Source organism: Astyanax mexicanus, chromosome 10 (assembly GCF_023375975.1).
Source record: "Astyanax mexicanus isolate ESR-SI-001 chromosome 10, AstMex3_surface, whole genome shotgun sequence".
Classification (NCBI taxonomy): domain Eukaryota; kingdom Metazoa; phylum Chordata; class Actinopteri; order Characiformes; family Acestrorhamphidae; genus Astyanax; species Astyanax mexicanus.
The window spans coordinates 5,537,551-5,551,317 of NC_064417.1; the positions used below are offsets into that span (position 1 = coordinate 5,537,551).

Sequence of the window (13,767 nt, forward strand, 5' to 3'; positions counted from 1 at the left end):
TACAGATTTCTGCTAAAGCTGGAGAATTAGCATTAACAGCTAACTGCTAGCGGTTAGTGGCTAATGCTACTTTGGCAATCCAGGATGATATTAGCTAGCAGTCTGTCCCACATAGCTTGTTTTAAAATGGTAAACGCGCAGGCTACAGTTCGATATACTCATCTCTGAATGGCAAAAGAGCTAGTGCTTAGCATGGTTAGGGGCTAATGCTAATGTTAATGCTACTCCAGCAGTGCTAGTTGCTGGGTTAGCAGCAGGCTACAGTCCTATAATTCTCACCTCTGGACGGCCAAAAAGCTAGTGCTTTGCGCGGTTAGCAGATAATGCTAATACTGCTGGAGAACTAAACTGAAACTGTACTTCAGAGGATTGGCTTTACTGCTCCTTAATACCTGACTGGTAAAATTTATACATTAGACACACTAAAGTTTGGAAATGTAAAGGATTTTTTTTGTGTGCCTTAGTCTGAAAAATACGGTAATCTCCAATGCAGACAATTTTAAAAGAATGAAATGAACTAAATTTTAAGTGTATCCAATCATTTGACTGGTACTGTACATATTTAGCTCTACAAATTAAGTGTTTAGATGATTTCCTGTTTTAACCAAATTTCTGATCTATGAGCAGCTTTAACTCTATATTTACCACAGATATTCTCCTTATTTCAGATGCCAACACTGATCAGTGACTCCTACACTATACACACTAAGAAAAGTAAGTACAGATTTGTACTTAAAAGGGTACAAAGCTTGTCGCTGGGGCTGTACCTTATATTGAGGTACAAAAAAGTACCTTTCAGTGAAAGCCCTTTTTTGTACCCATGGTTTTTGTGCCAGTAAAGATTATAAAGATTATAAACATGATCATCAACTAGATATGGCTCAAAAACTTGATGATCCCAAATATTCTGGCTTTCAAATAAAAAATGTGCAATTTAAATATATATTGTTTATTAGTGCAGTGATACAGAATACTGAACGTACCCTTTGGCTGCAGGTTAAATGGTACAAATTTGTACTTTTTGCTGTTAGAAATGACTTTGTACTTCAGAGGGAACAAATCTGACCCTGTAAAGACCAATATTGTACCTTTGAGTACAAAAAAGTACTCGTATCGCACCTCTGTTTTTTTTTTAGAGTATATGATAGTGTGCCGTTCACACTGCTCACTGAAGCAGTAAGAGCCTGACCTGAGTAGCTCGACATGGATTGGTCGACAGTCACCGCGGGGAACGGAGCGCGGTTTATTGGCAGGTAGGGGGTGCCGTTGTGCTGACTCATCTCCGAGGCCTCAGAGACTCGAGGTTTCAGACTCATGTCTGGTGTGGAGCTGCAATGAGAGGAAGGGTAAAGAAGTGAAGCTGCTGTGCTGCTGTCTGAGCATCAGGGGGCAGGCTAAGCTCACACTCACTCCACTGACTTCCAGAGCCGCAGAGTTGCATAAAAACACCTCAATGCAGTCAACAGCTCCGTCTGCTGTGCAGAAACATTTCTTTAAACATGCCAGCCACGGCCATCTCAGGAACATCATGCATAAATATGCACAGAGAGGAGTGTGAACTGTTAAAGCAACAACACATCTTTTTTTCTAAAAAATATGAATAGAAGAGGGGCCTATATATTTTTTCATTTTTGCTTTTTTCCCTTAGGCACACACTGATGCTCCTTACATTTTTCTGGGTTTACATATTAAAACATTCACAATTATACACATAATTTACACATACTTACATTTATAACTAACCGCAGGTTGTTCCTATACACAGCAAAATTGATAGTGTTAAAGTAACTGTTTAAGAGTTGAATTTAACATTGTCCTTGATAACATATGGTTACACTCGTTATAGTCTTAAAATAACTCAACACTGTATGAAGTCGTATATTAACTCTATGTAACTCGTCAGTGTAAACGCATTTTACGCCACAGGGTAAAACAACTCTCGAAATTGTTAATTAAATTTTTTATTTAAATTTACTTTTGTATATTATCTAAGCTTCACCCAATACTATATACCAGAGTATCCATAAAAAACAATGTAAAATGTGAACTATACATATCCACAGAATAAATAACATTTTTATCCTATCTAAGCTTTATTTACAACGATAGAGACCATCAAAAATAGCCAAAAAAGCAGTGGTTGTCCAAAAACACAACAAATCTTGGGTGAAGACCTTTTTCCACCATCCAACCCAACACCAAGAAGGTGAATAACACTTAATCAGGAAAAAAAACACACACACATACATAACCCCCCCCAAAAAAAAAAAAAAAAAGAATAATGGTAAAGCCTGTTAGATAAAGTTGAATTTCAAAGTCAGTAATTGTTTTAGGGTCATTAGAAAAACTCCCAGAGAATAAAAAACATGTTTACACTATGATTTTACCACTGTGTAGGTATTGTTTTTGCTCAAATATTGATCATTGATGTCTCAGGAGAAGTATTTCGGGATTCTCACTTTGATTTCAGTTAGAGATCAACTTGGTCACAGACGTTTCTCCTAAAATTGCTCAGCAGAAACAGCATTTGACAAAAATGAGACAAAAGGAACAACTGAGGTTAAAAGGTTGAAAACTGAGAATGTGCTTTTAGACACACATATTAGATCTTGGGAGATCTGTTGGCAGCCAATGAAACCTAGGTACCAAACCCGCAACCTTAAGGGCAATAGCCTAGTGTTCTAACCCCTGAGCCACCGCTACCCCAACTGCTGATCCACCACTGCCATTCCATTGAGATTTGTTACTTTGCTATATTGTGAACATAATTCCAAAGCTTTATATAACATAAAAATAGCATTAAAAAAAACGCTTGGGTTGGGCTCGGGCTCAGGCAGAGAATCTAAACTCTAATTCTAACACAAATGTAAAGGAAACAAACTCTTGAAAGCAGGCATGTCTTAACAGAATAAGGTTAATAATGCAAATACATTGGGTTTTGTGAGAGTACATTTTAACAGAACTGTTATGTGTAACATAATGTGTTAATTAATCTTATTACGTGTAAATGAAGCTTAATTTAAACAAATAGACTTATAGACTGAGGCTTGGATGATATGTTATTTAGATACTAGTCCTTTTTTCCTTTTTTTTTCTTTCCTTTTTTTTCTTTAAAGAAATTTTAAACTAATCTTAATCCTCTGCATTTGCATTAAAACACATTTATTAAAGGAGCCAATGTTCCATTGCTTCAACACAAACGGAAGTGTGTGTGGGCGTGTGCATAAGTATGCACATACTGTATATACGTGTACTGTATACGTGTACTGTATACGTGTACTGTATGTATGTATGTATGTCTTTGTGCTCTTACCGCCTTAGTGAGGTTCCAGGGGGCGCTCCAGCTCTGGGGGGTATGAGAGGCGGTGGTGAGCCCAAACCCATATCAGGCAGCTGGGTAAATCTGAAGCCCTGTAGAGACAATCACATTACAATCACTACAACATCCAATCAGTGCGCTCCACTCTGCGTAATGAAATGTTTACATCTCTAAATGGAGTCTGTGCTCCAGGCCTGTTCCCGGGTCAGCAGAACCAGCGTGTGTTTATTTTTAAACTGCTTTAGCATGCATTTCAGGATGTAAATAACCCATTAGCGGGTCTACTGTCTGCTACAGTAAAGAAATATGTCAGTCTATATGAGGATCATAATAAATTAAAGACACTAGAAGCACCATTATCTTATCATGAAGGTCTGTGGAATGTTGAGAGACTGTGCACAATGGAAATCCAGGAAAAAATTCCCAGTTAAAAATATGTAATGTTCTTTTACTGTAAAGCTGAATTATATATGTGTTATTTTATCATGTAATAGACAACTATATATAAAACTAAACACCAAGAAATTAAACTGGACAACGTATATATATATACACGTATATATATATATATATACGTGTATATATATATATATATATATATATATATATATATATATATATATATATATACGTATATATATATACGTATATATATATATATATATATATATATATATATATATATATATATATATATATATATATATATTGGATGTAAATGTAAATATTACATTTTATTGATAGAGGTCTCAATTAAACAATACAATGTATATATATATATATATATATATATATATATATATATATATATATATATATATATATATATATATATATACATTGTATTGTTTAATTGAGACCTCTATCAATAAAATGTAATATTTATACAATTATACAATTTTTCAATTCATTATAATACAATCCCTATTGTCTGTAAAAATCATGATCAATTTGGTTTGAAAATCATATAGTTATATTTTTTATGTATCTCCTTAATTGCTATGAATATGATTGCAACATTAATTATTGCGATGTGACTGCAACAACACCAACAACAATAGCACTACAGCAAATAGTAGTACTACTACTACCATTACTACTACTATAGTAATTAATTAATTATCAGAATTAATTTTGCAATCATATTCATAGCAATTAATATATTTACATATATGTAATATTATTAAGTAATGAATATAAAAATAATAACTATTTTATTATTAGACTAAATTAACTTTGACTCATGTTTTATTGTCTTTTTTTTAGATCTTATTATAATGAAATGAAAATACTGCATAAAAAATATATATATTTAATTGATAGAGGTCTCAATAAAACATGCTTAAAATATGTTTTTTTAACTGCATTACAAACAATAATAATAATAATAATAATAATAATAATAATAATAATAATAATAATAATAATAATACCATCATTTAATTGGTCGGTGTAAAAGATTTTTTGTACATGATTGATTAGGTGTTAGTATAACTCGTCTCAGCAGCTAAGCTCACATCTATGATTCAATGACAAAAAATGATTAACTGACCCCATATCGTTTCTGGCAGAATAAATCTCAGAAAATACATCATCATGATGGGATTTCAGAATTAGGCAGCCCTATTCAGCCCTGGATCTGCCACTGCCACAGTACCACTGCCTTGAACTGGTTTCAGCGCTTTCAACACAACTAATATGACTACAAAACTAGACTGCCTGGCCAACAAAAGAAGTTGCCACCAAAAAAGGTCACACAGATTTAGACCCCATTGTGAAAAAAATCTGAGAGAAAAAGGCATTTTGTGTATATAGAAAAAATCATAGATCTTTGAGTTCAAGCTGATGTCATGTTTTAAACTCACAAAGGAAAACGAATTCTGGGTAGAGCTTAGAACAAGCCCAAAAAACCTGACCCGTGCATGTTCTGCCCAAGCCTGATTTAAACCCAACATTTTTAAAATAAGTAGAGTGTTAAAACTGAGCTTTTTTAAATTTGATGTTAGTTTCGGTCGGGCCTCGGGTCAGGTCGGGTTTGGACAGAGAATCTAAGCCCTCATTAGAGGATTCTGGGTAGTTTTGCTCTCACACCGGCCTCAGTTCTTTGTGACACGGATTCCATAAGATGGTGAAAATATTCCTTTGACAATCTAGTCTATATTGACACAGTAGCCTTTCTGTCAGCTTGAACCAATCTGATGCTGACCTCTCTTATCAACATGGTGTTTCCGCCAGATTATTGCATGAATTAAAAGGTTTATTAGGTTCCTTATAAAGTGCTTGGGGACTTAACTCCCATCGGAAAACACACTGTTTTGTTATATTTAAAACAGCTGATATTAAAATAACACACAGTTTAATTAGTGCTGGGCTATACCGGTTCATTCATTTTGTTTATAGTGTTTTTGGAACTATTTATTAAAATATTTAATTTTGTAAAGGGAGTCGTGTTAAATGTGTTTTCTGATAATAAAGTGTGATTTTTTCATATATTGTGTAATTATCATACTAATCAAAGCCTTAATTTAAAGCCTTAGTGTTTTATATTATATGTACTCCTAACAGTACAGTAACTCACAAACCTATATTAAAGCCCAGTCATGCAAAAAAATACTAATAAAAAAATAAAATAAAAATACTGTGAGATACCGTGAAATCGTCAGAGTCTTGAAAAATACTGTGATATGCATTTTTGCAGTTTAATTAGTTTTGAGAATGAAATGTGAGACTCACGGGTTTGGGGAGGCTACACTGGTGCATGTCCGGCTCAAAGGACGAGCCACGCTGCAGAGCTCCAGCAGGGTGGTCCATGGTGCCAGGGGCACTGGTCACTCCGTCCGAGTAGTGGCTACTCTGGCTGGGGTTGTACTGGCTGTGGGAGTGGGGGTGGTGGTGGTGGTGGCGACTGCCCGAGGACGGCTCGGCCGAGGCCAGGCCGAAGGCGTTGTCCAGCAGGAGGTGCATCTGCTGCCGCACCTCGTCGATTGAGGGCTGGGAGCTCAGGGTGGACGAGTCTGAGTGACCCTTGATCTGATGGCTGCCACCGAAACCCAGCGAGCTCATGAGGCGGTCCACGTCTGTTTCTTCAAAGGGTTCTGGTTCGGCCTGGTGAAGAAACACACACCCCAGCGAACACGCACACACACACACACACATACATACACACGTCACAAAAGCACGCACATGCAGAGCGTACGATCAAACTGCTTAAACTGCACTGCAACTACACACAGACATATACACACAGACACCCCTGCAGTACATTATAATAAAACACACACATATACACACACACACAATTGGAAACGATGACACGTGATCATAAATAAAATACACTGATTTGCATACATGCCTCAGCTAACACATTTAAAGCTGCAAGCTGGCAACACACAAGCCAACACACACACACACACACACATACACACACAGGGAAGATTTACTAAGGTGCACAAACACACTTTCCGATTGACTCTTTCTTTTCACACACCACACACTCATACACACTTGAGCTAGGCAATTTGCAAGTTAACAGCTCAGCACATTTACGGCTATTAACCGCTATCGAATTCCGCATCGGAATCTCCGATTAGACTGTAATAGTATTCAAACTGGCCGACACTAAAGTGGAGCGGCCCCAGCGGTGGGGTACGAGATGTCGTTTGCTCTAAATGTGCTCAGAGCTCGGCTCTCTCCGCCGGTGCGCTTTTAAAACGGGCTGAAAGGTAATCGCCTTTGCTTCAGCCTCCATGCAGACGGCAGAGATTACAGAGAGCGAGGAATGAAAGGGCCGTATCTTTCCTGAGCAGACCCCTGCATTCAGAGCCACGTGGACCCCACACACCAAAACTGCTGCAGCACAGCCAGAGACGGAGGTCCTGGCGCAGTCCGACTGACCACCATGAAGGACCACCACTGCTACCAAGAAAGAGGCTCAGACTGTATCTGTGCAGTACAGAACTTTAGGTTTACTGCGTTCTGTGGTGCAGAGCCGCTACAAAAGCTGTATTTCAAAAGCAGAACGAAGAAGCCTTGTTTTCTAGCGGTAAAAAGCATGTTGGGTCCCCAGTTTTGGATGCTGAAATTTCATAGGCTGCCATTATTCATTTATCTGAGCACTGCAGAGGCTACTGTATATTATATACATTGTTTAGAGCTTAAACTAGGATTTGGGTTGCATGGGTACACTAGTAGTAGCACACTTCAAGAATCAAGTTACATTTTATATGTAAAACTTTATTTCCTTTTATTTTATTTATTTATTTATTTTTTTTATCCCATTTTCTCCCCCCTCCATTTAAAAGGCTAATTACCCAACCCATTCATTAGGACTCTTCCTATTACAAGTGATGCCCCAACACCAGGAATGTGAAGACTAGCACATGCCTCCTCTGATACATGTCAAGTCAGACTCCGCCTCTTTTCGAACTGCTGCTGGTGCAGCATTGCCGAGTAGCATCACAGCGCGCTTGGAGGAAAGCGCAGCGAATCGGTTCTGATACATCAGCTCACAGACGCAGCCTTGTGCTGATCGCCTTCACCCTTTGGAGTGATGAGGGAAAGGAGTGCAATCTAAACCTTAAATAATGATTGATCAAAACAGTCATGGGAACTAATCAGGGACTGTGATTGGACGGTAGTTACAATACACACTAAAACACTGCAGATGGTTGAAGGACTCATTTGCATTCTGCAGCCTTCTGTCATCAGTTAAGCAAAGGTCAATATTGAGAGAACGATTAACAATTGATGTACTATGCAGTCCTACATGGGATGAGCTCTCTTACTCCAGCACTTTACAAGCCAAGTCGTGGGCACATAACTTTTCTGTTTCGTCTGCTCTAACTTGCCACACTTGTTTTATTTAAACTGCTTTAGTGTGTTATTAACATGTTAGGAGCAAATTCAGAGCTTACAATAAAAATAAAGAAGCTGTTCTTTTATAACCACCGTGATTATCAGTTGTTTTTTAGTTTTATATCGTGGACCCGTACGTCTTCTGGAGTAAAAGAGATCAGGGCATGTGTCTGTCTGATATAATTACTGTGTTATAAGACCTGAAAGAGGAACTGAAAACAAAATTGAAGAAAAAACACCAAAACAGCCTAGAGTTCAAAGGGTTAAGGGCCTAGGCCTTTAAATGCAGATGTGTATATATATATATATATATATATATATATATATATATATATATATATATATGTATGTAGGCCTCTATACAGGGTTTTTGACACTTACATCGTAGCCACTGTTGCGGATGCCCCTCCTGGAGCGCTCCCTCATGACCAGCAGGTCCAGCTCGGTCTCCACAGGACTTGGGGTGTTCAGGGACTGTCTACTCCAGTATGCTGGTTCCCTTTGGCTTTCACTGGAAACAAACATATTGGAAAAAATATATCCTCCATATCCAAACAAAATGGATCACAAGCACCCAACAAACAACATTTTTAACGGGATTCCTGCAATTAAAAACTGCTTTATACTCCCTATCTGACACATGGCATTGGGTATAATGACTCTATCCAAAGGCAATGGAGGCTGTATTTTAGTGAGCATGCAGCTGGATTTAGGGCATCTAAGTGTCTTTGCTATCGTAACGACAGGAAAAGTACATCTTTTGTGTGGCTCGAAATGCACAAAAGGCATGTACTAATTCTCTTAATTAATAACAGGTGTGTTTTGGGCGGCACATAAAATAAACCACTCAGCGTGAGACAGGTGTGCTCAGACTGATTGCTCAGGATTGATATTTAAACTGCGCAGTGCTTCTGCGCTTCTTAGCAGAGGAAACTCCAGAAAAGACCATCACGCCCATTGGCGAAGAAATATCCGCCAGCTCCGTCACTGTTTAAACTACGTAGGTTTAAGGTGTGCAAATAGACTGTTGGTGGGGTGTAAGATAGCAAATAGCATCACAACGCACCTTGTGCAGGGTGTAATATAGGGCCAAAAGAGAGAGCGAGATCTGTATAATCTAAAACCACCATATTAGTGCTATTTAAATATCACATTCAGCAATGGGTGTTTTAAAGTCTACAGCTCAGATTGTTTTCCGAAATCAGGCACAGTATAAAGTAGCCAATTAAAACAGAGGCCATTAACATTTGACCAATGTTAAACACCTTGTATGTCACGTCCACGTGAAATTTTATATTTTTACATTGTTTTTTTCTTGTTTTTAAGGGATAGACCGAGGTTATGAATGCGAATAGTCATGTAAAATGAATTAATGACTGTTTAATGAATGTTTTTGCACATTATTAATTGGCCTTAGAGAAAGATTAACATGATATATATGTAAACCCTATACAAGGTCATGGCAGGGTTAAGGACAATCTTATGTCAGTTACTGTTTATGAAAGTCAGCAAAGCCTTTTAATTAAATAAAAATCAAGATGCAGAGAGAGAAGATAGAAGTGACTTTGTTAAAATTTCAATATATTTGCATGTTCTTCAGCCACTACTTTCCATCTAATGTCCTTGCTGTCTCTAGGTCATCTCTCTTCTCCCTCTCTCTCTCTCTCACTCTGACTATTCTGAAGCAGGATGACTAATAATTCATCTCCCTGGCGTCGGATCGTCCTCCTACCTCCTCCTGTATTTGACGTAAGTGGACGGGTTTCTGTCCTCCACGGGTCCCAGAGCGTCCTCCAGGTCCAGGGAGGCATTCTCTCTCCTCATCCGCTCCCGGTGGCTGTGCCTGTGGCCGCTGCCGCTGCTTCCGCCGAGCGGGCCGTCGCTGTAGCCCTTCCTCTTGGCCTTGAGTCGCAGTTTGTTCCGGTAGTGCTCGATATCGGACTTCTGCTTCAGACCCATGTTCACCTGCAAACACAGGCAAACAATGCAGAGACAGCGTTAGTGGAGAAATCAGGAGCGTACAGAGTACTAACATGGCCAGAAATGACAGAAGCCACGTAAGCATTTTCAGGCCAACATGTCCATTTAAGGCAGGGGTGTCCAAACTGCGGCCCGTTTTCTTTTTTGGAGCGGCCCGCGAGGTATTTTAGAAATAGAATGAAAGTTGGCCCGCTGTTAAGCAAGTTTTTATAATGTGAGATTCAAAGTTTAAATGCTAGGTGTCAGAAACGGGCCAAAGAGTCTAAAAGCGGAGAGGGTGCGCATTTCTAGCGCAGAAAAACGGGCCAAAGAGTCTAAAAGCGGAGAGAGTGCGCATTTCTAGCGCAGAAAAACGGGCCAAAGAGTCTAAAAGCGGAGAGAGTGCGCATTTCCAGCGCAGAAAAACGGGCCAAAGAGTCTAAAAGCGGAGAGAGTGCGCATTTCTAGCACAGAAAAACGGGCCAAAGAGTCTAAAAGCGGAGAGAGTGCGCATTTCCAGTGCAGAAAAACGTGCCAAAGAGTCTAAAAGCGGAGAGAGTGCGCATTTCCAGCGCAGAAAAACGGGCCAAAGAGTCTAAAAGTGGAGAGGGTGCGCATTTCTAGTGCAGAAAAACGGGCCAAAGAGTCTAAAAGCGGAGAGAGTGCGCATTTCCAGTGCAGAAAAACGGGCCACAGAGTCTAAAAGTGGAGAGAGTGCACATAGTTGCCGTAATTAAGGAGTTTAATACTAAGAGACATCATGAAATGAAACATCAATTTGAAAAATCTTAGTTTACACACTTTATCTTTTACACTGTCAAAGATAAAGATAGTAAGTCAAGTAAAATGGTGTGTAAATGAAATAATCAGGAAAAAGTATTATTTAAAGTGGTATATTTCATTATTTGTTTTATTACAGAGTCCGTGGCCTGTGACTTCAAATATATTTCTCCTTCTGGCCCCCAACAAAAAAAGTTTGGACACCCCTGATCTAAGGTCACTCATAGCAGGAAAGCAGCACCACAGTTGCCAGCCTCACTGAAGCCGAAGCCTCCACCCATGAGACAGGACTGGGCTCATGTAATCGGATTTAATCGGGTTAATACAGACAAGCTCTCACTCAATGCAGGTAGAAATGAATCCTTCAACTTTAAAAATCCAAACCCCCTCGGTCAGGAAGGCTGGTTACCATGGCGAAAGTAGGATGGAGCTTTAATCGGATCTACGATTTTAAACCAAACCTGAAGACAGCCTGAGAACATCATGCCCTGGTTTGAACCCTGTTCTACGTCAGCAAGCTTCAGTCTGAACCTGAACACATTTACTGTATTTATGTCATGTCTTCTGTCCAATTCTACCTTTAAGCCAATTGCTCAAAAACAGGGTTTCTCAAAAAAAAAATGTTCTTTAGTAAAGGAGATGGTGCTGGATATACAGTGAAATACACAAAAAAATCAGGACACCCTATAAATATATATTTGTGAGTATTTTAGCCCCATTCAAACAGTATTGAGAGGTACAGCTTAAACCTACATTACATTAAACCTTTTTTTAAGCAGTTAACAGGCTTTATGTGACTCTTTCCCAAAGCTGGTAGCATATTTTTTGATAGTGGAGTCCAAGCTAATGACTAAACTTAAAGAAAGAACAGAAAGGATTCCAGGGTTCATACATGTTTTAACCAATAAATTTCCAATAAATGCCTTCAAGGCAAATTTTCATGTCCATACGATTTTAAAAACATCAATGCAGACATGGAAAATAAAACCAAAAAAAAATCAACTAAAACTATAATCAAAGTTGATTATAGCAGGCTTAAAATTAATCAGATTAAAATGTTGACACACAATCTTAATTAATAATAAAATGTGTGTCAGATCCTGAGAACTCATTGTGTAGGGTTAAATTACTGAATAAACTCTGAGCTGACATAGTTGTTAGCTCAAAAATAGTATTTCTCCATCGATAAACTGAAACACAAAGAATTGTAGACCAAATTTATTTATTAATTATTATAATTAATTATTTTCCTAAACTTTCTGGGCATTTTTATTTTTCCAAAACTTATACAGGCCTGGAAATTGCTATTTTCAAATTCCCTGGGGGTTAGGGTTAAGGTTAGGTTAGGGTTAGGGGGTGGTCCTGATGAGGGTTAGTTTCATCATCATCTTGTGAAACCCTGGGATTCACAAGAACCCTGAAGGCAAGGTTTGTACAAAAAAAGACTTTGGGTTTGGGTTTCTTAGATTTGGGTTAGATCAAAACCTACCTCTCCGTTGAGGATGACGGAGTCTTGGCTGTGATTGGACGAGTCTGGGTAAGAGTAGTTGAGGGGTGCGGTCATGGGCTTGATGGTGATGAGCCTCAGGGAGCCGGTCAGAGAGTCGTAATGCTCTGCAGAGACAAAAACCTTTTACTCACAGCTGGAACCAAGCTGACCATATCATGAACACCAGAAGGACAGACAGTAAAAGGTCGGCAGCAGAGATGATCAGACACTGGCCAAACCCTATTAGCTCCTGACAGAGTGGAGAGTAAAACACAGCGGGCAGTAATACATCCCCACGCACATTTCCCTCTTATCTTCTCAACCGTACAACATGTGTGGTACATCGGCTCCCTTTGGGAGCTTCTCTTGGCAGCGTTGGCTGGAACAAATCCAGTTGGTGCTATGACAGTAATATTGTGTATAGCACAGTTTACTATTTGATATATTTCCTAGGTGGCTCACAGAGAGAATGACAGAGAGAACAATACACTCAACAAAGCTTTTTTATGAGAAGTGAACGTCCATAAACCCTTACATAAACAAATGACAAAGACAATTTGGTCCTTAGTACAGTGATATATACATGGGCTTTGCTTTGGCTTTTTCTCTCCAGGTCCCTGGCCTTTGTAATTCTTGCCAGCAGCATTTGTAGAGCGATGTTTGGAGGAGAAAAAAAAAAGAAAAAGAAAAAATACAAAATATGATGTTTCTTGCATGATGCTGTTTTTGGGATTGCCCTGAAGCTAATATGCTAATGACACTAAAAAAAAGCTAACACTAGACACACCAATTATAAGTGCTGAAGTGCTGGATGAAGTGCTTTCATTTCATCACTAGTTAAAGGAGAGCATCTCAGTTGTGTCGGTCCAAATGCAACAATAATAAGAAGCTTGCTTTGAGTTTAAAAACCTCCCCTCTTTGCCCAAGGCACCCTTAGGAACCCTTAGGCTAAAGCTGATGCTAACTGGTTGAGGTATGTATTAGCTGCATGAGCTTCATCTTCAAACAACACATTTCGGCTTATTAAAAGCATTTTATGTAGGTTTAATTTCTCTTTAAACTACTGCTTTAAATTTGTGTGTAATGTGTGGCCATTGCCCAATATCTCTATACCCTACTCCCCAACTTCTACAGTAATAAAAATTAGTACACCCCATAAAAAAATCTTCAAACATATTAAAGCATATGGACATTTGGTATTTTTATTTGAACAATAATAAGAGATAGAAGTGATGTACCTAAACACATAAAACTAAAAACTGACGATGTCTCAACAATATTTTATAAAATGTATTGTAAAAATTAAAAAGGTAAGTGAAAATAAAAATACACTTTCATACTTAGTTTCAGTATATCACCTACAAAT

At 38.4% G+C, this 13,767-nt stretch overlaps 1 protein-coding gene across 6 annotated transcripts in view; it reads right to left on the bottom strand.

Annotated features, from left to right (window-relative positions):
* kiaa1549la (KIAA1549-like a) overlaps positions 1-13,767 on the bottom strand; it is a 96,796-nt gene that overhangs the window by 7,537 nt on the left and 75,492 nt on the right. For 4 of the 6 annotated variants that reach the window (XM_022683821.2, XM_022683826.2, XM_022683822.2 and 1 more), the window contains 7 exons: positions 12,402-12,526; positions 9,906-10,138; positions 8,555-8,684; positions 6,672-6,698; positions 6,053-6,424; positions 3,314-3,411; positions 1,190-1,329 (listed from right to left, as the gene is read on the bottom strand). In XM_022683821.2, the coding sequence (XP_022539542.2) occupies positions 1,190-1,329; positions 3,314-3,411; positions 6,053-6,424; positions 6,672-6,698; positions 8,555-8,684; positions 9,906-10,138; positions 12,402-12,526 (1,125 nt within the window). The remainder of the gene's footprint in view (positions 1-1,189; positions 1,330-3,313; positions 3,412-6,052; positions 6,425-6,671; positions 6,699-8,554; positions 8,685-9,905; positions 10,139-12,401; positions 12,527-13,767) is intronic. The other 2 variants (XM_022683825.2, XM_022683824.2) reach the window with 1 other exon arrangement.